The sequence below is a fragment of the Capra hircus genome, chromosome 20, assembly GCF_001704415.2.
Source record: "Capra hircus breed San Clemente chromosome 20, ASM170441v1, whole genome shotgun sequence".
Taxonomy (NCBI): Eukaryota; Metazoa; Chordata; class Mammalia; order Artiodactyla; family Bovidae; genus Capra; species Capra hircus.
The window spans coordinates 46,599,507-46,626,669 of record NC_030827.1 but is presented as its reverse complement, the minus strand read 5'-3'; the positions used below and the strand labels follow the sequence as shown (position 1 = coordinate 46,626,669).

Sequence of the window (27,163 nt, the reverse complement as noted above, 5' to 3'; positions counted from 1 at the left end):
ACTTCCAGATGTTCAAGCTGGTTTTAGAAAAGTCAGAGGATCCAGAGATCAAATTGCCAACATCGCCTGGATCATGGAAAAAGCAAGAGAGTTCCACAGAAACATCTATGTCTGCTTTATTGACTATGCCAAAGCCTTTGACTGTGTGGATCACAATAAACTGTGGAAAATTCTGAAAGAGATGGGAATACCAGACCACCTGACCTGCCTCTTGAGAAACCTATATGCAGGTCAGGAAGCAACAGTTAGAACTGAACATGGAACAACAGACTGGTTCCAAATAGGAAAAGGGGTATGTCAACGTTGTATATTATCACCCTGCTTGTTTAACATATATGCAGAATACATCATGAGAAACGCTGGGCTGGAAGAAGCACAAGATGGAATTAAGATTGCCAGGAGAAATATCAATAACCTCAGATATGCAGATGACACCACCCTTATGGCAGAAAGTGAAGAAGAACTAAAAAGCCAGTTGATGAAAGTGAAAGAGGAGAGTGAAAAAGTTGGCTTAAAGCTCAACATTCAGAAAACTAAGATCATGGCATCTGGTACTATCACTTCATAGGAAATAGATGGGTAAACAGTGGAAACAGTGTCAGACTTTATTTTGGGGGGCTCCAAAATCAGTGCAGATGGTGACTGCAGCCATGAAATTAAAAGATGCTTACTCCTTGGAAGGAAAGTTATGACCAACCTAGACAGCATATTTAAAAGCAGAGACATTATTTTGCCAACAAAGGTCCTTCTAGTCAAGGTTATGGTTTTTCCTGTGGTCAGGTATGGATGTGAGAGTTGGACTGTGAACAGGGCTAAGTGCCAAAGAATTAATGCTTTTGAACTGTGGTGTTGGAGAAAACTCTTGAGAGTCCCTTGGACTGCAAGGAGATCGATCCAACTAGTCCATTCTAAAGGATCAGTCCTGGGTGTTCTTTGGAAGGAGTAATGCTAATCCTGAAACTCTAATACTTTGGCTACCACATGCAAAGATTTGACCCATTGGAAAAGACTCTGATGCTGGGAGGGATTGGGGGCAGGAAGAGAAGGTGACGACAGAGGATGAGATGGCTAGATGGCATCACTGACTCGATGGACATGAGTTTGAGTGAACTCCAGAAATTGGTGATGGACAGGGAGGCCTGGCATGCTGCAATTCATGAGGTCACAAACAGTCAGACACCACTGAGTGACTGAACTGAACTGAAACTTCTCTTTGAAATTTGTAATCAGTTTTGCTGTAGGAGTGATACTGAGAGCATTTTATATAGTATTAATGAAAAACTTTTACATATAATATAAATGAGAAATGGTTCTTTTAAATTTTTAAATAATTTTTATTGAAATATTTATAATGTTGTTCCCATCTCTGTGGTATAGCAAAGTAAATTGTTACACACATATAGATTTTTTTAATATATTTTATACATTTTTATTATGGTTTATCACAGGATATTGAATAGAGTTCCCTGTGTTATCCATCCTGTTTGCATCTGCTAATCCCAAACTCCCAGTCCTTTCCTCTTCCACTGCCTCCCCATTGGCAACTACAAGCCTGTGCTCTATGTCTGTGAGTCTGTTGCTATTTGAAAAAATGGTCTTAAAAACATGTTGGGAATAATAAAGTCAACTTATTTTTGTTGTCAAATTGATATTCCCATAAATATTTGAAATTACCTAAATATATTTTTTCTTTGGTAGCAAATTTAATGTACACATATAGGCATGCTGCAGATTTCATGCTATACAAATCTTATGCTTTCTCTACTTCAAATTAATTAAAACATTCTGACCCCTCTTATATTTTAAACAAAATACATTATTTTACATGTAGATTCTATTTAAAGATTATCTCAAAGTCATTCGGCTTCCCTAGCAATTCAGTTGGTAAAGAATCTGCCTGAAATGCAGGAGACCTGGACTTGATCCTTGGGTTAGATCACCTGCAGAAGGGAATGGCAACCCACTTCAGTATTCTTGCCTGGAGAATGCCATGGACAGAGAGGCTGGCAGGCATGGGTAGTCCATGGGATGGCAAATAGGACATGACTGAGAGCCTAGACTGAGAAACTAACTTTCTTTTCACATTTCAAAGTCATTGAGACATTGAGTTTAAAAAGATAGATTACAGAAGCAAATTTAATTTCTCACTCTTTCTCACAAGCCAAATAAAATATGAAAAAAATACTCAAGTGAATGAATTTAGAGTAATATTGAGAACGAAGATGAATGCATTAGTTAATTCTAGCCAAGTCCTAGAGCAGAGCAAATAAGTGGGATTTACTAACATGATTCTGTTAAAAAAAAAAAAAAAAAGAGAGAGAGAGAGAGAGAGACTCAAAGCTCAGAAAAACAAAAAGAACACTCTAGTGAGGAATGGAGAAGCTTGTTTAATTTTTGCTTCATATATATATATATATATATATATATACACACACACACATATATACACATACACTAAACCCTGAGATTAACAGAAAAGTGAAAATGAGAAGGTTGAATATTGAAGAACTTAAATAATATTTTAGGCAATGGTATCATTGATTTGTTGATTTTAGTTACCCTCCTTCCCTAACCAACATGGGGGAAAGAGGCAGTTTACATTTAGAGTGAAACAAGAGATCTAAACAAGAGATTGAAACAAGGCTTTCTAAAAAAATCAAAACTATATCTTACACTAGTCTCCCTTGATTATTTAAGGAAGCAATGATCTCCTTTTTTCCCCTTATGATTCCCACAAGTGCCTCCTGAGATAAAGCCTGTTGTTCTGTAGGGTTCTTTCATATGCACAGAGGGAAAATCACCTACAAATTCAGGAATAGTGGCTATAATAACATACATAGCTATGAACAGACAAAAATGCTAATGATAGGTTTGAAGAAAACTGGTGACTTAAAAGTAAGCAAATAAAGATTAAAAAACTGTACTCAGGAGATACTGTATCAGTACAGTGAAAACAAATTTACTTTTTAAAAATCTAAATTATACATTTATTATATTCAGAACTTACATACACCCTAGCAAAATATTTTACTATGAGGGTAAGACAATTAGAAATCCTTAAGTTATCTATTTAATAAGAACCTATGCAAAAATATTAATAAGAGTGACTGGACAAAACTATGGCCAAAATAGCATGGTGTGAATAATTAACTCAAGATTGATCAATGGCTTGAGTTTAAGAGCTAAAAATATAAAACTCTTAGAATAAAACATAGAAGTAAATCTCTGTTACCTTGGATTTGGTTGTGGACTCTTATACAGGACACCCTTACAAGCAAAAAAGAAAACTCAGATAAATTGAATGTCATAGGTAAATAAAAATAAACAAACAAAAGCTGTTGTGCATCAAAAGACACTATCAGAAAAGTTAAAAAAAGTAACCTACATAATAAGAGCTTATATTTTTCAAAACATGTATTTGAGAGGTGTCCAGTATTCAGACTATGTAAAGAATTCTTGTACCTAACACCAAAAGACAATACAATTAAAATTTGGGTAAAAGACTTGAATAACTTTTTTAATCAAAGATGATGTATGAAAGACCACCAAACTATGAGAAAGTTTTTGTAACATCCATAAGTTAAAAATATAATTTACCATACGCCCAGAATTTTCACTCTTAATGGCATATCCTCCCAAACTGAAAGCACATATTGAAACAAATACTTGTACCTAAATGTCCATAGCAGCACTATTTACAATAACAAAAAGTGGAACCAGATTCATTACTGGATGAATGGATAAACAAGATGGGGTATATTCATTTATGGAATATTACTCAATTATAAAAAGAAATTTAAACTGACCTCATCTACAGTGTGTTTGAACCTCAGAAATATTATTCCAAATTAAAGGAGCCAAAAATAAAAGATGACATTGAATAGGTTCCAATTATACATTTTGTCAATGTCATCTTTTATTTTTGGCTCCTTTAATTTGGAATTTTCTTCTCTTAAAATTTCCCGACCCAGGAATTGAACCAGGGTCTTTTGCATTGCAGGCATATTCTTTACCAGCTGAGCTATCAGGGACATCTCTTAATATCTACTAGTCATTAAAATTATGCTACCTTTTAGTTTCAGTCTATTTTCTAATTGAACTACTAATACTCTCCAGAAACTTTTACTTTTTTTTTTTTGAAGTAATTGGTTGTCTTCTTTATATTTCTTTATACTGACAAAAATGCATCAATATCATTCTCAACGTAAAGCCTCACATAACTATATTATCAATTGGAAAGTCTAATGTGATGTCTAAACTTTTTAATTGTTTTATAATGCCATATGGAAGGTAAACTTGTGTCCATGAATGAACTTTCTTGATTTTATCCTTTGTTTAACTAATAACTTTACTGTGTATAGAATTTATTTTCAAAATAACTTCAACTTGAACATGAGCAGCGTCAATCACTCCTTTATCCTTTAGTGTCCAGAGTTGTTGATGAGAACATACCTGAGCAGGTGATCTCCTCATTGGAAGCATTTAGGATACCTTTTCTTAATGTAGTAGTATAAAATTTAATGATAACAGAGGAGAAAGAAAATCAAAAGTAAAAGGATCCTAATTCTTATGTTTCGTCACTTTATAAACATTTTGGAAATACTGTGAATATAAAATTCAATCATTTTGAAGTATATAATTCAATGGAATTTATTTCATCTTCAGTGTGCAACCATAACTCCTATTTAGTTTCAAAACGAGTATATTACCCTCCATATAAACCCTATATTCACAAAGCAGTCACTACCTAGTCCCACACCTCCAGCCCACCAGGCTCCCCCGTCCCTGGGATTCTCCAGGCAAAAACACTGGAGTGGGTAGGCATTTCCTTCTCTAACGCATGAAAGTGAAAAGTGAAGTCGCTCAGTCGTGTCGGACTCTTCGCAACCCCATGGACTGCAGCCTACCAGGCTTCTCCGTCCATGGGATTTTTCAGGCAAGAGTACTGGAGTGGGGTGCCATTGCCTTCTCCATTTGGGGACCAGATGTATATTTAAACGTTAATGATCCATCTTGAATTTTCCTCCTTGATAAATTGGACAGCAGTTAATGATTGCTTTGTCCTGGATCTGAATGTTTTATGACCCTCAGATCAGCGTGGCATTCCTATGAATGCCTAGATTGGAGCAACAAGTATAGGGTCAGGCTAATGGAGCAAAGAATCGGACACGACTGAGCGACTGAACTGAACTGAATGGAACAAAACGCTTATGTGAGAAAATGAGGTGAAATTTAAAAAAACAAACAAACAAACATACAAAAAAAAACTGAGGCCCCCAACCTTACACTGACTGCCTAATAATTCTATCTTATAACTACTAACAAATCCATGCAGAATTTTAACTTTGTTGTAGAAGATTATATTTATTGCATGGAAGACGTAGCAGAATCACTTTGACCACTATACAGAAATTTAGTACTATGCGTTCATTACCTTAGAGTTCCTTTTGCTATCAAAAGTAAGCTTTTGTTATGAACTTTTATTGACCTTTCATCAAAGCAGTTAGCCTTCTGTCACTAGTAGTCTCTTACCTCTGTGCTCTACTGTTGTACTATTCACCCAAATGAGCAAAAAAAACTCCCAAACTTTCCTATTTCTAAAGCTTTTACTCCATATCTGATCTGTTTAACAATTCTTTCTAAACAAGAATTATTTTCTTAATATAAAGAACCCTCATAAAAACTAAATCAATATGTTTCTACAAAAAAAATCTATTCTCTTTAAACAAGTTAATCTGCAGTGATTTCATGAGAGCATAAAAGTAAAAATTTACCCATGTAATTATTTACAAATATAATTATTATGAGATTTATATATATGCAAGTACTGAATAAGAATTGATGATAACTCACTAAATCATATTAGAATTAATCATTTACAATTATCAGTCATAATATAATCTACAGCATTTTGACTTTTGTCCTTTTAAAGAAATAGTGCTTAATTTGCCTAGAGGAAAACGAGCATACAATAGAACCCAAATAAATCCCTTTGTAGGATAGCAGCTAATTGAGCTTCTGGCTCCAGTCCCCCTTGGAGTGCTCTCTGTTGGACTACTTTTAAGTCTGTTTTGAAGAAGTCACTTATGTCTTAGACACCCTCAAAATATACAGAGAAAATAAGGCTAAGTACAAAGGCAGTGAATGTCAGTTCTGTCTTTTCTGGGTTGCGGTGACAGCAATTATTCATTGCTGATACTTGAGCCCAAACAGAGCATTACAGACTAATTATTGCTTATAGATTGCTACAAAGATGTGACATTAACACCAAATCAATCACTCAGTCATGCAATCAATAGCAACCATTAGCCTTCTTACAAATGTTTCTGAAATAGAGAAACCGAGGAACTTTTACTTCATTATTGTATATATTATCCTAGAGTGATGGACACAAATGCAAGTTGAACTTAACCATGTATCATTTGATCATTACTGCAGGTTGGTAATTACTCCTTTTAAAAATGATACAGTATTTCACTTGAAATTATGAAGTGATCCCTAGAGATCACTGGAATATATATATATATATATATACACATTCCAGGTATCTTTTTAGGTATTAGGAACCCAACAGTGAAATACGTGAATGAAAATGCCTACTGAAGGGAACTTACATACTAGTAAAGATAAATCGTGAAACAGTGAATGATACTCAAATATGTGTTCTAAACTACACTCAACCTTTTAAATATCTATATTATTTCTTATATTCTTTTATTCTTTCACTACATGCAAATTATAGACATTCCGTCTAGTCAAGGCTATGGTTTTTCCAGTGGTCCTGTATGGATGTGAAAGTTGGACTGTGAAGAAAGCTGAGCGCAGAAGAATTGATGCTTTTGAACTGTGGTGTTGGAGACGACTCTTGAGAGTCCCTTGGATTGCAAGGAAGTTCAACCAGTCCATTCTAAAGGAGATCAGTCCTGAGTGTTCATTGGAAGGACTGATGATGAAGCTGAGATCCCAATACTTTGGCCACCTGCTGCGAAGAGGTGACTTATTGGAAAAGACCCTGATGCTGGGAGGGATTGGGGGCAAGAGGAGAAGGGGACGACAGAGGATGAGATGGCTGGATGGCATCACCGACTCAATGCACATGAGTTTGAGTGAACTCCGGGAGTCGGTGATGGACAGGGAGGCCTGGCGTGCTGCCATTCATGGGGTTGCAAAGAGACGGACACGACTGAGCGACTGAACTGAACTGAACTGTGTGTCAGCAGCTGTGCAATATATTATATATGCAGAGATAGAGACATAAACATTAATTTAATGGATTTACAATTTAGTGTAATGTGAAACATACAAACAAAGGAAATATAAAATGATGTTATTGAAATATATATGGAAATACGTTGAGGGAAGAGAGGGAAGATTTGAGGAAGCCTTTTCTGGAATTGGTGATGTATGAGGTAATTATGAAATATGAATAGGTGTTATATCCAGTCACTGGCAAACAAAAGAGATGGGAGATATTTCAGGACACTTGAAAAAGAACCAACCATTTAAAAACGCTAGAGGTATAGTTAGTTAGTTAAGTCACTCAGTCGTGTCCGACTCTTGCCACCCATGGACAGTAGCCCACCAGGCTCCTCCATCCATGGGATTCTCCAGGCAAGAATACTGGAGTGAGTTGCCATTTCCTTCTCTAGGGGATCTTCCCAACCCAGGGATCAAACCCAGGTCTCCTGCATTGCAGCCAGATGCTTTACCACCAGGCAGGTATAAGAAACATAATCTGATCTGAAGACAGTAAGGATTTTGCTATGATTAGGCAGCCCAACCTTTGGCAGGGGAAGCACCTAAAATTCATGTTGATGTATGGCAAAACCAATACAATATTGTAAAGTAAAAAAATAAAAAAATAATAATAAATAAATGATAAATGGTTAAAAAAATAAAAAGAGTGATGGGGTTAAGTCTGGATAGGATCTCATGTCAGGTAAAATTGGACACATGTTAGTACTTTTACTTACTATGAAATGAACATGTGATGATGATAAAGAATTAAGATAACCTGTAAATATAAAAGCAAAGTGAATATAAAGATAACATCTGCCCTCACCTTATTGACATGAAATATAGTCTAATATATCAAAGGTATGAATATGCAATATTAACTGGAGCTGTCTGCCCTCCTAAAGCTTCATCTCCTGCACTTTTCTTTACATTTTTAAAATACTAAATAATTTATCTCAGATAGCTTCTCATATAATTTAAAGTAGTTCCATATACTCATTTTACATTGTGAGGAAATTGTTCATTCTTATGTAAGCAAAGTTCAGTGAATGGATGTTCAGGTTATTCTTGTTGTCATTGGCTAGTATATACAGTGGTATACTAAATGCCCATATGCATATATCTTCAAATATTTCTGAGGTTGTATCTAATGGGTACATTTCTGGTGGGAGAATCACAGCATCAACTATTAACTGCTATTTTGTCTTTTGCTATTTTTGAATACTGATAACTGAAATAAACTTCAAATCCCTTGCCAGGTCTCAAACTTTGTCATCTTTACAAGGCTCATTGGAGAACTATATTTAATAGATGTTTTGATATTATTTTTATTATTGTGATTGTAGTGAATCTGTTCTTATGTTAATTGAACAGAAAAGATTTTTGGATGATGATCATTTAAAATTTTTGAAATAACAGTGTGACAAATTACAGCAAAGAGGTAAGCAAAAGCAGAGATTCTAATAAAGTGGGTTGTGAAAAACATTTAGCTTTTTCCCTCGGGCATATGCTTCTGATATCTATGTCACTGGACTATATGAATTATGTAAACATTCATTGTAAACCTTAGATGTCATACAGCATAGTGCTAGAACTAACAGATATCAATGCATAATTGTAGAGTTTAATTATATTGTGTTAATACTTTAAAATTTAAAATTTCCTTTGCCTAATATATATTTTTATTTATTTTATTTCACTTTTTCCTGTTTCATTGGCATATTTTAACACATATTTCCTGTTTTATGTCATCAAGAATCTTAAATTTATATTTTTCTTGTCTTCTATTGATGAGTAGGATACAAATTTATATACATATATATGTATGTGAACACTATATACATATACATCTTTTTCAAGGTAAGTCATAGTCTCAAACTTTCTTCATCACAAAACACATTTTAAAATTTAAGTATTTCTAATAACTCAATTTTTAAATTAAAATGAATGTTCAAAAGATAGTTAGTAAATCTTAAATTTTTAATATTTTAAGAACTGTCAGGTTTTTGCCTCAAAAAAAAATCACAAAATTAAGCAGCCACTGACTTTTATTCTATATGTATAATTGGAATTGTAGTTACTGACCTTAAATTACTGTTTTTTCTAATCAAACTTTTTCAAGTAGTCAGATGAGTAAGCAACTATAAGTGAAAAAGTGAAGTCACTCAGTCGTGTCCAACTCTTTGTGACCTCATGGACACCAGGCTCCTCCGTCCATGGGATTTTCTAGGCAAGAGTACTGGAGTGGGTTGCCGTTTCCTTCTCCAGGGAACTTCCTGACCCAGGGATCGAACCCAGGTCTCCCACATTGTAGACAGAAGATTTCCATCTGAGCCACCACTTGATCTTAGCCAAAAGGCCAAGAAGTGATTATAAAAGGCACATTATTTGATTGTAAAGAATAAGCATTATAGATTTATTTATAGTTCTTTTTTAACAAATTACCAAACCTTAGAAATATATGAGTAAAAGCAACCTTACCACACACACACACACGCAAATATACATGACATATGTGGTTTCACATGCCATGGAAATGATTTTTCCAATATTGTACTGCTTGGATATTTATGACTAAGCTTCATTGCTCAAGTTATACCATATTTACTTGGCTTGTTAGCCTAAAATAAACAGAAAACAACTAAATCATTTACTAACTAAATCATTTAGCTGCTTTGCAACAGCTCCAAAGCAGTATGACAGAATAATTGAGTACACTTTGAAGCTTTTTCATTAGTAATCTTCATTTTATGCATTCACTGAATTTTTCCATATATTTACATAGAATAAGCCTTATTTACTTCAGAAAAAAAACACTCACTTTTGCAAATTTGACCTTGTCTTGTATACCTGTATACATATAAATAAGATGATTTTTCTCATAAATGTTGCAAGTCCTAAAGTAATTCAAATGTCTACTGTGAACATAATAAGAATGGTCCTGGGCTCTTCACATATAATTCAAATCGAATACTGACATAAACTTTCATTTCCTCTAAATTTTCTGATCCATAGCGAGGAAAAGAATGTTACCAAGTAAAAACCTCAAAAAATGCTTCTGACATAGAAGAGGCCATTCTTATCACAATTCACACATTTCAGCTACCTTTTATTCTATGAAATTCCTTGTGACATAAATGCAAACTCTGCTTCTTTTCAGGTTTATGCAAAGCTAAAAAGAGAGTGTCTATTTCTAGCCTTGACTGGAAAGTCAGAAAAGAGAATGTGTACTCTATGATTCCAGCATTATTCACCATAAAAATGGTCAAGATGAAGCACATAACCAGGAGTGAAATGACATGAGAGAAAATTAGGATTCATTCATCAGTCATATTATATCTCATAGAATACAAGTGAAGGTTATAGCCTTGAACACATCATTTTAAATAGGCGATTTTAATACTCGGGGGAGTGTTAACTACAGCAATGTTTTATCACTCTCACTATTTTATCCCAACTTTAGAGAAATACTTGTTTAGTAGGAACAACTTGAAACAGTATTATCCATTGTGCTCTCAGTGCATAAAATTCATTAAATATAAAAACCCGTAAGTCAAAAAGAAATGAGTTTAGATTGAATCATTGTCTTATATCATATTATTTGTATATGTTGCTAAATTCAACCACATGCTTAAAATGCACTTTAACAACAGAATTCACTTCAGATTATTTGCTTACAAAGTTTAATATCCTTACAAAGAAAGCTGTTTTTATTTTTCTAACACATGTGTGTGTTCATGTGTACATATGTCTGTACTATACTAGAATCATTGAAATTGAAAAGTAATTTTTTTTAACACCCTGCACACAAATACATACACACAGAAAGAAATACAAGTGTTCTATGATTTAAAAAAAAATTCTATAAATATACAATAATATCAAAGGGAAAACAGTAACATCTACATTGCAGATGAGTAAATCAATCATAAAGAGTGATATCAAATACAGACCTTTTAAATTGAGTAAGACAATAATCAGGGAGTAGAATGGAGAGTATAAATTGTGGAGGGATCGGTATTAAATGGAAAAATAAAGAGTGATTATGACATGAATAATAGTGAATATTGGGCTCCTTAGTAGCTCAGTGGTAAAGATTTCAGGAAACAATTCCTGGATTGGGAAGATCTCCTGAAGAAGGAAATGGCAACCTATTCCAGTGTTCTTGCTTGGGAAATCTCATGGACAGAAGGGCCTAGAGGGCTACAGTCCATGGGATTGCAAAAAAGTCCAAGTTGATTTAGCAACTAAACAACAACACAATAGTGAATATTCAACTGTTAAGAGCTTTAAAACAATGATAATCTCAACATGTGAGCATTTTTCCTAAGTAAGAACCATGTTAAATGTTTTGGAGAGGATAATATTGTTACTCATACTTTAGAAAAAGTACTCTGATTAGGTATAGAAAAGTAAATTGCTAGACAAGAAAAACAATAGAGGTAGTAATAGGACTTGTTAGGAATTTAACAGTATAAGAAAAGCTGACTAGAGACTTTTTTTTTTACTCTTATGTAAATTTTTATTTTTACTTTATTTTGCTTTACAATACTTTATTGGTTTTGCCATACATTGACATGAATCCGCCACGGGTGTACATGACGTCAATGCATTGAGTTTATCATTGATGTGTCCTCTTTTTATTCCTCTTGTGCAGTTGGTTGTATTGATTTATCTTCCAAATTCATAGGTGTGGTGACATATGTGTTGCTTCTGTCAATCTTCAGTCAGAGACTTTTAAGAGACTGAAGATTGACAGAAGCAACACATATGTCACCATACCTATGAATTTGGAAGATAATACAACCAATTGCACAAGAGGAATAAAAAGAGGACACATCCACGACAAACTCAATGCATTGACATCCCTTGAATATATTTTGTATCCCTTTTCTACTGTATGCTTTTCCATGTGAGGAAAAAATATTAAAGTAATTCTTGCCAGGACTTGCAGAACATGGCCAAACACTTAAAAATGTCTTCTGCCATCGCACTTGTGATGCAGGTTGTAGGAAAGAGGAAAAAACTAAGGAATGAGAACACTGAGTCTTATTCTTCGGACTGCTAACTGCAGCACAGTAATAGTAAGTTTATATTTTTTTATCTAAGTTTGAAATTATGCCTGATCATGAGATGGGGCTTTAAGACTATTTACTCAATGTGCTCTCTATATTAACTTTATTTCGTGATTTCAGGTAATGGTTTAAGAAATTGGAAAACCTAAGTTACCTAAGTTAATGTGGAAGAATCTTTAGATATCTGATTGCATAAATATGTCATTTACTTTTGTACTTTAGCTTGTAGTCACTTTTATAACATCTATTTTAGTTTTTACTCTTTTACTTAAAAAGTTCCTTGAAGATTAGCAGTGCAAGGCATATATATATATATATAAATATATATATATATCAACTGTATTGATATACAGTTGAGAAAATTTAAACTCATCAAAAGCATATGATTATAGAACAATAACTATCAATTTCAACTTCTTTCATGACCAAAGTTTTACAAATGATTGTAGCAAATTTCACTGATCTGAGTGTGTCTCTACCTAATATACCTTTAATAACATGTGTTAATAAATATTTATTTTGTGAACATTTTTTATTGTGATCTGATTTCTGTTTTAACATGTTTAACATGAATGATTTAAGGTTAAAGCAGTGTATATAATGTATCTTTACTTTTTAAATTATGTTGAAAATTAACACAATGACAAGTAATGTTTATATTATTTAATATGGCTCAATTTTAACTATCTTGCATATTTTAAAACAATTTTCTCCTCTTTTGCTCTATTTTTGTTAAAATCATGTTTGATGTTAAGAAAAGGCCATCTTTAATGAGCTAAATAATGATTTATGTACCTATGAAAATTAATAAGTAAAAAGGCATGGTATGTGATTTTTTTTTCCTTTTGCAAAACACCACTAATGCCATTCAGTAGGTTTAGAAGCTATTTGCCTGTTCAATTTTAGCTCTGTCTTGTGGTTAATCAATGTAATGATTATAACCGTTGATGATAACATTACAGTCTAGTGCTAAAAATCCTAGATTACTATCAACATGAAATTGAGTGAGAATATATACCAGACACTGGACTGGGGCCGGGGGAATCTATATTTTCAAGGAATAAACCAGCCTGAATAGATAAAATGGAACTACTTTTACAAAATGCAGTAAAACAAAATGGTAATATTTATGTTTATTTTACATAACTAACATACACAGTAGAAGAGTAAATAGTTTAAAACATACAGGGTAACTATTGAAACCTGACTTTTGCCCTCATGCTCTCGTTGATGTACTGGCAGATTGAGTGGAGCTGTTCAAAACTTCCCTGGAAAGAAAGGTCATTTATCACTTTTTCTTTGGGGCATTTGATATGTGAATGGAAAAGCAGAAATGTGACTCTAAAAATAGACTTGCTGGCCCAGACAAGACATGAATAGAAAACACTTGCAAATGGTCACAGCAAATTTCCTTTCGAAGGTCTGAGTTCTTTTCCAGGAAGAAAACAGTGAACCACCATGTTTCTTAACATGTCAGAGAACTTTAAAATACCAAGCACGGTATTGTTTAAAGTGACATATCACAGTAAGGAACTGATTCACACTATCACTTATGATGTAAAACATTCTGACAGTCCTAATATAATCAACCTTGAAACAGAAACAATAAGTATACATTTGAGGAAAAGAGTTTACTTTGACTTAGAACACTTGAAACATTTTTAAGTCTTACAATATAATTATAAGTCTTACTGGTTCATGAAACATGCATGGTCACATCATGAAGCATTTTCTCAAAATCAATCTTGATATTCAGCATTTTATCCTTATAGGTAGCTGCATTGTACAAATATATCCACTGAGAAAAATTATGAATGTATGACCCCTACAGATATACAAACAGACAAAACTGCTTGATGACACCAACCACCAAGCAAAAGAGGTGGTATTGCAAAGCCTATGACTCTGAGTTAAATTTCTGTGGCCTAAACCACCACATTATTACCAGACTTTTCCTCTGAGGGTATTTTCCAGTGATAGAGTTAGGAATATTTAGTTAGACCCCAGGCAGGAAGAAGTAATATCACTGGGCTGAGGAGACAGTGGTTGGAGTTTGGGTTTGCCAGAGTAGACAGAAACCAGAAAGCACAATCTTAAGGAGGAGATAGTACCAGAAAATGGAGCACTCAAGTCTCTGTTAACATCTCTAAGTTGATGTCTAAACTTCACATGAACAATATCTGACTTTAAGAAACAGTAGAAAATGTCAGCAAGAAGCCTAAGGAGTTGTGGATTTCATCCATAGGAAATGGAAGAGTTCAATATTGCCAAGTTATCTTGGGTTTGCAACTACATCAAACCTCCTATAGAGCTCAAGAAGAGACAAATTCTAGAAGTAATGACAAACTGAAACGGTTCAGCTATACTATAAAGCAAATTGTATGATAAAACAAATTGGGTGAAATATTGATAACCGGTAAATCTTGCTGAATGATATATAGTTCTTTGTACAACTTGAGTGACCCTCCAAATGTTTGAAATTAGTAAAAATAAAGATAAAAGAAATGTACAGGGGTATTGACTGGGTAATATTTAATTTTTAGATTATTAATTAATCTTCTAACCTCTAAGCACATTGTTCTGCTTCATTTTGGTGTCCTTTAATATTTCTAGCTTTCATAGTTCAACGTGAATTCATGAGAGTTACAGCTTGTTCATATCACTTGGAATTTTCTGTCTTTTTACTCTTGGTTGTTCTGGTGTTTGAGTAGTTTAAATCTACATATCCATTATGTTTATTAATTTTGTAGAACAGGGCATAAAATATGATTGTTAATTTTAAAATTTTATTGAAACAAAATCACTGGTCTAAAAAAACCAGTTACTCTCAAGCAAGATTTATAAAACACATATATGTATCAAAGTAAGATACTTGCATAGATAAACTGTTGAGAGTCAATGATACAGACAGAACTTTAAAAGCAACCAGAGAAAAATACTAATTATACAAGGGCAACAATGATAAGAATAATGACTGACTTCTTATTGAAAGAAATAGAATCCAGAATGCAATGAAGCAAAAATTTAAAGTACTGAAAGGAAAACAAAACAAAACAAAACAAAACTCTCAGATCAGTTGAATTTTAATATTCAATGAAAATATTTTTTCAAAAATAAAAGTGAAATAATGATGTTTTCGGATTAAAAAGAGCTAAAAAAATTTGCTTCCAGCAAACTCACACTAGAAGTAATGATAAAGGAAGTTTTTGGTTTGAAGGGAAATGATAACATACAGAAATTAAGGTCTACATGTGAAAATAAAAAGCATGGTTAGAAATGGTAATCACTTAATATAACATGATTTTTTAAAAATCTTTTGCTTTTAAATGGTAATAAAATACCTAAATAATAAATGATAGCAATGTATAAAGCAATTTGCAATATATACAGAAAGAAAATATATAACAAAACTAAAGTCCTACAGGCATGGGAGATTATAATGTTGTTAAGATTACTATTTTAATTATAAAGATGTTGTAAACAATTATAAAATATATAATATTGATTCCATTTATAGTATAATTTATAAGGTAGTAATTATTTTGGAGTAAAAGTGATTATAAAGTATATTTCTTTGAAGTTTTTTCTGCTTTTTCTGTGATATACAGTGTCAATTTCTCAGGACTCAGATTAATAAACACTCAATAAAAATCTATTGAGATAGCACCTGAATATTAATTTGAGTAAATATACGATGTCAAATACTTTGAGAAAATAAAGAAAAAAATCTAACACAAATTCAAAGCCCAAGGTTCACATATTGTGTATAGAAAATAAGCTGGTAAACCAAAATAATTAAAATTCTGTCATAAATACAGTTTTGATAGATGACTCCATAACTTTGACAGTAGATTCTAGCTGGGGAGAATGAAGATGGGCTTCATGTAGGAGGAAGCAGCTGATGTAGGACTTAAAGCAAAAGAGAAAGATGAGATTATGAGAAAAGATGTTAGATACTTCCTGGAAAAGGGCCTATGAAATGATCAGATAGAGGTCAAGTATTTTGAAAAGGAAAGTTTTAACTTTGCCCAGAACTTAGGCTACCTAATGATGGGAACACAGAACAAAGGCAGGAATAAACAATGACACTGAACACTGAATTCTACTTAAGTAAATTTAGGTTATTCTTCCATAGACATTTTATCTAAGAGATTGATATCATTCAAGAAACTAATGAGAGCCTACCTTATATGGCACAGGGAGCTCAGCTTGGTGCTCTTTGATGACCTAAATGCATGGGAAGGGGTAAAGGGTTGGGAGGTCCAACAGGGAGGGAAGGGATATATGTATACAAATAGCTGATTCACTTTGTTATACAGCAGAAGCTAATACAATATTATAAAGCAACTATATCCCAATAAAAAAGAAAGAAATAGTGTGCAACATATTTCTGAGAATTAAAAATCAAATAAAGTCAAGTGAAAAGTCTATTCACTGTGGTGATACAGTGGTACAGGGCTGTGGTATTACAGTACTGGTGGTGAGGGGATTGGTAGTAAGAAGGAAATGACAGCACTCTATTGTAAAAGTAGATTTGTATAGAATTCAGTATGAAATAAGGCTTTGTAGATTTTCCTGAGCACCTCACCTTAATGCTTAATATTTTTCTCATATGTTCTTAGTTTTAAACAATGAACCTATAAAAAGCATTTTGGATACAATGTGTCCATAAATCAGAAGCAGCTGCTACCAGGACTGCACCATAAGTAATGACATTCTAAAACCTTTGTAAAGATCATTTATTTAGATTCAGAAAAAGCACTATAATGTTCCATAACCATTTATCAAATAGCTTTCAGGAAATTTCAGACTTTATTTCTGTCTCTGTACAAATCATACCACCATATCCTACCTAAAAGCCTAAGAGAAAATTGCCTATCCAAGAATATTATTTTTTATTTTCTTGGGGGAAAGATCCATATTTAGTGACCACATCAACCTGTAAAAGTCCAAGAGAGTTATTCCACCACCTGATACTCAATCAAATGTAAATCAGACTCCTAACCATTTGACAATCAGTACTTTTGTTTTGCTTCATTTTTGATAACACCTATATCAATAGTATCCAGCTGTAACCAAGAGTTTCATGAATGTTAAAACTCTTTTCTAGTTCATAATTTTATTATTATGTTTTGGATAATTTCAGCCATGGAATAGTACATGTTTTTGAATTAAAACTATAAATAATTGAGAGCTCTTCTGTAAAAAAGATAACTTGAATTTAGATGCTGACAATTAATAGGCAGTTCAACAATTTCCCTGAGCAAAGTAAGCATAAATATTACATATCTTTGAATTAAAATATATTGGTCAGTTAAATTATATATTAAAATTATTTTATGAATACTAAAATTTAGTTCAAAAATAATAATTGTCAATAATTGCTATATCTGTAAATTTATCTCTTCATGCAATAAATGTGTTTAATAGCCAAATATTAAAATAATAAAATTAAATTCTGCTCATTAAGTATAGCCATATGGTCAATTGATTATTAATCTATAAGTACAGATTTTTCAAGATCTAAACCTAATATATAAAAAATCAATTGTGTATGAAGTTTCTCTACAGGAATAGTAGGAACCTTTGCTATACTTTTTCTTAAATTTACTTTAATTATTCTCTTGAGTGATATTAGTACTGCCCAAGTAATTCAGTCACACATCTATTCACATTACTGAAAAATCACATGGCTATTGTTATGACTTTATAATCTTCAAGAATAAGAACCAAAGGTTTCCCTCGTTGCAGAAAACAGAATCAGTAAACCTCAGCTTGAATTATTGTGAAAATAAAAATGCTTTTTATTTCAACATGTCTGACTTTTCTCTTGCATTACAAAGACCTGAAATGACATAAAATATTCTACAACATTTCCTTATAAAAATATCCTCACAATGTATCCCTTAGTCCTCCACTACACCCTGACATTGAAAATAAAATGAGCATCCCAGAATTGTGCTCCACTCATGATGAATTTGTACACTAGTTCAACAGGGATTCACATCCCATGATGTGTATGAAAACATCACAGCATGGAATTTTCTGCATTTCATAGTGGTGGTCTAATTTCACCCCGTTAGACTAGCTTTTCTTTAGGTGTGTGTGTGTGTGTGTGTGTTTCTTGCTGTCTGCAATCCCAACACTTGGATTTATCCACATGAAATTTTAAAATTTTTATTAGCACTTCCTAGCTACAGACTCAGCTCCCTCCTTCCATAATCCTAGAAAACAACAGGAATTTGGAGTTAAGAAATCTTAATGACGTTTTAATTTAACCTAACAAGAATCTGAAGTTTGGGAAAGTTAGCTGACTTACAACTTTTGCACTGTTACTGAATGGCACAATCAGGACTGAACCTTGTAAGCTTTGTTTGGTGTGTGTACACTTGTAGATTTATTAAATTTCACTGCTTCCATTTTGTTTGTTCTAAGACTAATTCCTTTAAATTCAGGATTGAACCCTAGATTTTACATCCAAGGATCAGATACACTTCTAACTTTCAACAATTTTATATCAGCTATAAATTAATATATCTTATCATATTCTGTGATACCTAGCTTCTGAAAAATAAGAAGGGGGAAAAAAAAACCTTTGAAAACGTCTTACCATTAGAAGCTCCCTATTCTTTCCCAATCTTGATGCATGGTAAATGCAGTGGGTCTTCACTTGGGGTATTGCCGCTGCAATGGATTCTTAAAGATTCAGTTTAAGTTTACCCGGGTCAACCAGAGCAAGGTGGTCAAAAATTCAATATGTGTTGTGTTCAAAATATTAATTTGTCATCATAACTCAAGTGTTTGACCAAGTTCAAGGGTGAGAGCTGAGCTAGCTGCATATGCAAGTGAGCAATAATGTCAAATGCTAGGAGAACAGATTAGGAGAGAATTTACAGAGCCTTAAGAGTTTAACAGGGCTTCCTGGGTGGCTCAGGTGGTAAAGAATCCGCCACGATGCAGGAGACCTGGGTTCAATCTCTGGGTGGGGAAGATCCCCCTGGAGAAGGAAATGGCAACCCACTCCAATATTCTTGTCTGGAAAATCCCATGGACAGAGGAGCCTGGCTCCCTACAGTCCATGGGGCCACAAAGAGTTGGACACAACTGAGCGACTGACACAACAGAAAAGCTTAATAAATGCTAAGGAGTAGTCGAAATCACATTGTTATAATGAACTAAATAGATGGTGACAGCATATCTAAGAAAAGGTCTTCTTACAAAAGAGATAGAGTATTTTTTCCAAAAAGTGTTTTATTTTGTTGAAGTTTTTCTTTCATATGAGTATTGTTTCCATTGGTAATATAAAAATATTTGACACATAGTTTTGGTTTGAATATCTTCATGTGAAAAATTCTGCTGTTTTAATGTGTTTTCTATTTTGGGTTCATGATCTTGTTGAAACTTGTCCATGATCAAAGTGAGGTTTTTTTCCCAAGACAAGTGATAAAATATTTTACGAAAAGCCATTTAATAAAAGCAGGCACCCACTTCACTATTTTTTGACAGATTATAGAACTAATTAAAAATGAACAAGGAGCAAGAAGATCTAAAGCATAACGTATATTTTTTAAATGTCAATGCAGTAATGGTGATCAGTTAATTAATGTGCAATCAATATTTAAAATGAAGTATTTCTGTTTATGGCTAAAACTAAATGCTTGTAGAGGAGCCTTGATTACCTTAAGATTACTAGTATCTCTTTATTTGTGTCTACTCTTCTGTATCCGTGAATCTCCAAGGATGAATCCCTTTGTGCAAGGCCCATGAACTGAATGTGTCCTTTACACATTGCCTTAGGAAAAGAATCATAAGGCAATTTCAAGTCCTTGGACACAAACATTTGTCAGTTGAACTTGTAATATCCTGATGCTGGTTATTAAATATAGTGTGAAAAGTGATGTTAAATGAGGGATGTTGGAAGATGCCATGTGACTAACCTAAGGCAAAATAAGAGGGAAAAAAGAATCAGGAATTGAAATGCATGGAGCAAAATCAGTATGACTTATGGAACCAGAGGAGCGAGATATCAAAAGAAAAGGAAATACTAGGTTTCTGATAAAAGAAGTTGCATTTGAAAAAAATATATACTGTCACATACAAAGAGTAAAGTATTAACCAAGATTTTGTCTATTTCACCAATATTTCTGATCTAATAGCAATAAGCATAACTTTTGTGATACTGGATACTTTTCATGTTTTCATTTTTGTCTGATTCTATCCTATTTGCCCGAGTTGCCAGGGAGTCAAACAATATTTATATCATTAGAGTCACTTCTAGTGTTTTGTGCCAAAAACTAAAAAAATAAATAAAGACATGACTAATGGGAAATTTTAGTATTAATAATTATTTATTTTGTTTTATGCTCAGAATTTGAAACTACCTCAGCACTGGGCATAAACTGGGGATAAGTCACAGTGAAAAAAAGGAATTAGTGTATGTGTGGAATAGAATGAATGTGATTGGTAAGAGGACAATAGATAATTAGAAAATTCTGGATGGCAGAAAGAATATGTCACCTATTTCAAGACAGCAGAAAGAGGAGTGAGGTACTAACTCTCTTTCATCAAAACTGGATACAAAAAGGCAGTTACATATTCCTTGCTGCTATTTGATCGTGATTGTTAATGAACAAGTTTTCACCTGCTGCAACTGGAATGGAATTAAGTCTGTCTAAGGGTAGTGTCTTTTTTCTAGTTCTTTTTTTTTTTTTTTTCTTTTCCTCTTCCCTCTGCTTTAAATCCTTTGGTATGGATTATAGGCAAGATATAGTTCATTTTGACTGATTAGGAGACAGAAGTATCTAGAAGTATTCAAATTACTTCTTTTTCATATACAGCATACTACTATTAATTACAACAAATTATTCATTAGCAGAGACTAATATATTTTAGTAACAATTGTATGTTACAGTTTTATTTGCTTATATAATGCATCAAATTATCTTTATTCATGACTTAATTTTTGAAGAAATTAAAAAAAAATCTTTTAGATACATGCACATGAAAGTATATCATATCTAGCTGATTAATAGTGAATTAAGTCCACAAATAGTTTATTCTTTGAGGCTTACTATGAATACTGACCTAATCTAACTACCTGAATAAATCGCATTCCCCACATTATCCTACTGAATGAATTGACAACATGATACCTCTGGATATTGCCATTAGTCAAATACTTTAATTATTAGTGAGATGGAAATTTGATGTAAAAAATAGCTATTACTTTAAACTTCTAGACTTATCATATAAAAACTCTTACCTTGCCTACGTATTGTGTGTCTGTACCTGTATACTCTTCCAACAAGAAGAACTGATTCCACATCCAGCCACGCTTGGTGCGATGTAGCATTTTACCATCATCTTGTGTCAAACCCACTATCCTTCCACTTGGTAAATCACTGTTACCTTTTTCTTGAAATGGGATAGCATCAGTTGTATGATACATATAGGTCCAGATGAATAGTGATAGGCAATGATAAGTCCTCATTATCTGTAGCTTCAGCAGGAAAGCAAATTCAATGTACTGTCCTTTTTCTCCTGAAAAGTAGTAGGAGAAAAATAGTTTATTAGACTGTGTTTCTTTTTCATATAACCTGTAACCTGCAAAACTTTTCTGAATATTATTTAGATGTATTATTTATATTATTGACATATATTTGGATATACATCAATGGATTATCATTTAAAACATATTGATAGTAAAGGAGAAGTGTATAGAAAAAATAAACAGAAAACAGCTGAATTACTACTACTGTATTATGACATGTAAATGTGAATATATTCATATTTTAAAATATTCATTATCTTGAAAAAAGTAAGCTCTATAATACACCAAAGATCATATTGAGTTCCTAAAGTCCTCAAGACCAAAGAAAGTTGAATATTTATTAATATATAAATATATGTGAACAAGAACACTATTTTCTGTCCACAACCTAAACCAAATTTTATAAGCTGTTTCTCCTCCACCACCTCTTTCTCTCCTTTCTCTTCTCTTTTTCTTCTGTAACATGTTGAGATGTTGCCTCAAGGCAAATTAAATGATACCAAATATACTTTGGATTGTTTTAATTACTTAGCATTGTAAGGTTGACCCTTTACAATCAATAACTTTTTTCCCAACTATGAGTTGAGTAAGTAAGGAGAATGTGCTCTCCTTCTGTTCATTTATAATATCCTGTTTGATATTGTAAAAAAACACATTATTTCAAATAATAATCATAACAAAAAGGAAAATACAAAGTTGGTATTACAAAATTAGATAGGCAGTTTTACCTATGAGATAATTTGATCCAGAATTTTGAAATGTTTTGGTATTTCAAAATTAATTTTATCTATTAGTACTTTGTTTTAATTTGAGACATATATAATCTAGAACATTTGAGATGTTGTTACTGATTATAATGATTTCACAAGCAAAAAAAAAAACCCATCTCAAACTAGTACAGGCAAAAGTAAATAAATAATTCATTAGATTATAAAATCAAGTGTGGAAAGGAGATGATGAAAGGGGTAGAGAAGCAACTGGGCACTTCCTGCTCATGAAAACTGAGAATTAGGGCCTTGGGTACTGGAGTTCTTTTTTTCCCTTCTCTCTCTCTCTCTCTGTCTCTCACTCTTTTCTGGCTTCAACCTAAGGCTTCTCAACCTGATGAAATCTGCAAATACATGAATTTCAGATTCAATATCTTCCAATTGAGAAAACAACTGATAGTCTTTTCTATTTTGAGTTTAAAAACCAAAAAAAAAATCCTAGAAATGGCTCTAATTTACCCGGCCTCGGCCAGATGTCCAGTACTAGACTATGTACCTGTGGATTTAGTTGCAGTTATTAAGACTTCCCTGCTTGCTCAGGTGGTAAAGTGTCTGTCTACAATGCGGGAGACCCGGGTTCGATCCCTGAGTTGGGAAGATCCTCTCCTGGAGAAGGAAATGGCAATCCACTCCAATACTCTTGCCTGGAAAATCCCATGGACAGAGAAGCCTGGTAGGCTACAGTCCATGGGGTTGCAAAGAGTCGGACACGACTGAGCGACTTCACTTACTTACTTATCAAGTCATAAAAGTCATATATAGCCCTCAGGCTTGGCTTATATCTTATTATCTGAGACTTTTGGATACTTACCTGCATCATGAGGTCTCAATTAATTCTTTTATTAAAGGAAAATAATCAGTACCTGCCTCATAAAGTAATGTTATTTATTTCATTTTGAACATTTATCACAAAGTCATAGCTATTTATAATAAAAAGATTAAATTTTTATAGTAGCATATACCTATGAGAACACTGAAGTGTGAAGAATTAAGTAATTTGACAAAATTCATATGGGTAGTACATGTTGGAGCTAGTTTTTAGATTCTCAGCTTTAAACTAATTTTTACATAATACATGTAGTTTATAGTAAATCAGCACAGTGCTAGCATACAATTCCCCAACATGTTAGTGTTTTCGTTATCAGTCAACGAGGTTTGCTCCCAATGTATACCAATATAATAAAGAATGGATACTTGCTATGGTACAGACCTTGTCCACCTATGTGTACTCTAATTTCCATACCTATTATTAAAAAAAATTATTACTTAACAAAATACACATATGTAACCACAAATCTACACACTCAGAATGAGAGAAATCAAAGTCATGTTATTATTTTTTAATCTGAAAGCATGGGTGGTGATAATTATTATTGATGGGAGAAATTTTCACTTATTGAGGTATGAGAAAGTCATTCTGGCTTATACCTGACTTAAGTTGAACTTTATGCTAATTAGAAAAGCCTATCTGTGATCTATTAAACATACATTACAAATCTGCTTTAACCATTTAAGAAGAGAGTACATTTGAAAACCAAAATGGAGTAATTGTGGTTTAGTCACCCAAAATGGACATAGTTTCAGACATGTCCCTGCATCACCAAGAACTTGAATTTCCTGATTCAGATTCAACAACACCAGTCGCTCTCAAATTAACATCCATTAGTAGCTGCAACGTTATGGTTTCAAGGTCTTCCCTTTTAACTCTGCAACCATTTTGGACACCAACTTATCCTTGCTTAACAAGTATCCTTACTTCTTGTAGCTCCACTCCTAGTTCTTGATGAGCAGTTTATGTAATTTTTAATGCATAAAGGTTTTTGCCTTTATCAGTCATCACCATTTTGTAGTCCAGCAAAACAATATTCAAGTTCTTGATTCAGTGTCTCTGGAGCTCTTGTGCTCCGTCTGGCTCAAAGAAAACCCTTTGTTTTTCCTTACAATAGATTGTTTATTACTTCCATCAACAACCTCATTATAGATTGTTCATTGATCATTCCTGTTGACTTTACATAGCTAGTAGTAATCTTGTAAACTACTGAAAACTGGGAAATTTAACCACAACCCATAAAACTGTGAAATTTAAGAAGAGTGCAACAGCAAATAATACATGCAAAACACATAATGACAAGTATCTAATGGTCAATAGTTTAGAATATGCCCCACATTTTATTTATCAGGGATGAAAGTGAAAGTGAAGTCATTCAGTCGTGTCCAACTCTTTGCGACCTCATGGATTGCAGCCTACCAGGCTCTTGCATCCATGGGATTTTCCAGGCAAGAACACTAGAGTGGGTTGCCATTTCCTTCTCCAGGACATCTTCCCAGAGATTGAACCTGGGTCTCCCACATTGTAGGCAGATGCTTTACTGTCTGAGTCACCAGGGAAGTCCTTTATCAGGGATGGTGTGGTAGAAAATGAGCAGCCAGAGAATCTCAAGAATAGCTGTTAACTCACTTTGATAAATAATCACACTTCCTTAGTAGACTACACTGGGTACCCTGTTTTCTTCCCACTGGGAGATTTCCATGAGAAATTGAAGAGCATTCTTCATTTCCTGTCGTTTGTTCTGTGATATCCACTTTAGGTAGCATGTAAGTCTTTAAGCTGAAAAGTTCAGTTGTATTAGATGGAGCCAAAGACTTAGGCCAAGGCCAGCATTCCATAGGTCTCTATAATCTATCGTAAGAAATTTGCTTTCATTTCAGTGCAAAATGGAAAGTACTTGAAAGGCTTTAACATGCCATGCTTAGAAAAGACCAATTTGGCTACAGATTGGGAAACAGGCTAGAAAACAGGAAAGGATTTGGGGAGACAGTCTATCACTGTAATCCAGAAATTGATGATGATGGCTCACAGAGAAGTGGTTTGAAGTGGACACAATCTCTGCTCAGATTTCCTTTGATTCTTTAATATGGCCACATACACACACTACATGCACTGCAGTTTCTGTATGCTTTGCTTCTAATGGCCTGCACCTGCTACTCTCTTTGAAGGACTTCCCTTGGTTACTGGAGCCACTTTGCCCACAGGCACAGGGAGCCTAAAGTGCCTGCAAGTTTACAAGTGTCTCTCATGGAATCCCTGAGCTACTGTTTAACAGGTGCAGAAATATTAAAAACCAACATGTTATTTGCATCCTGCAGTTCCCCTAAAGAATCATGCTGAGCCTGGACTGACTGAAATAACACCCTCACTTAGATTATTTTTCTTGTCTTGTTTTCACACTCTCTCCCACACTTCCTGACCTGGAAGCAATCTGTTAACCAATCACTTGCACCCAAATCCTTGCCTGTTTCTGGGGAACCAAAGATCAGAGTAAAATCTTCATAGTCAATATTCAACAGAGAATGTTGATTGCATTGATTTATTTCAGTTCAGTTGCTCAGTCATGGCTGACTCATTGCAACCCCACAGGCTGCAGCATGCCAGGCTTCCTTGTCCATCATCAACTCCCAGAGCCTGCTTAAACTCATGTCCATTGAATCAGTGATGCCATCCAACTATCTCATCCTCTCATCCCCTTCTCCTCCTGCCTTCAATCTTTCCCAGCTTCAGGGTCTTTTCCAATGAGTCAGTTTTTCATATCAGCTTCAGCATCAGTCCTTGTATTGATTATAAAGTCTTAAATAAAGGAGAAATAAATTATAATTCCTAGATTATTAGTTTGTGAACCAGGCAAATGATTGAACAAAATCTTGAGCCACTTGGAGTGGCATTTATATCGGGGGCTGGGGGAAGATTCATTAGAAAAATTGTTGCATTTTTCTCCTTATTCTTGGTCAAATGAAATCTTTTTTTTTTTTTTTTCACTGCTACTACTAACATTTCAACATAATAATAGGAAGCAAAGTTATTCACTGGTCTACTGACTTTATATAGTTTATATATTTATGGCAACCTTTTAAACTAAAGTCTTCTATAACTCCTCATAGTTTTCATATTGTAAGGAAACTGAGGCACAGAGAGTTTAACTGACTGCACAAGTTCACATAAATAGCAACAGAAAGACTGAAAACTAAAACTAGGCATTCACTTGCAGTTGGGCTCTACTGCTCCCGAAATAGACTACTTAACATCTGTGATGCTGGCAACTTACATTTATTCCAACTCGCCTTCTGTGTTGTAGGCACTGTGCTAAGTCTTTTTTCAAACACAGTTTCTAAAATTCTCCTCACAACCATATTACAAGGAAAGTATGACCATACGAGAAAGACGGGTAAACTGCAACTGAAGTAACTTGTTAATATCACAGAAAGTCAGGCATGTGTGGGAAAGTAAAAGGGTCTAGGATTTGAATTCTGTTGTACTGATATCAGTGCTTCTGATATTAATTGTTCTGCTGTAAAGTAATATTACTGCCTATGCAACTTACCTGGAGGCCTCCTTTATGATCTTTAAATGCTTGCATAAATCAAGGTTTTTCCTTACTCACACTCTGACCTTGAACAATGTTACCTGGTTCATCCATAGTCAACTCCTTCTCATTATTTTCAATTTCTATGTCATATTTTGTTTTCTTTCAAAATCTTCC

The 27,163-nt window shown here is 33.7% G+C and overlaps 1 protein-coding gene across 1 annotated transcript in view; it reads right to left on the bottom strand.

Annotated features, from left to right (window-relative positions):
• CDH9 (cadherin 9) overlaps positions 1-27,163 on the bottom strand; it is a 138,480-nt gene that overhangs the window by 62,894 nt on the left and 48,423 nt on the right. Inside the window, exon 2 of the mRNA XM_005694834.3 lies at positions 21,574-21,851. Coding sequence (XP_005694891.2) covers positions 21,574-21,801 — 228 coding nt within the window. The 5' untranslated portion in view covers positions 21,802-21,851. The remainder of the gene's footprint in view (positions 1-21,573; positions 21,852-27,163) is intronic.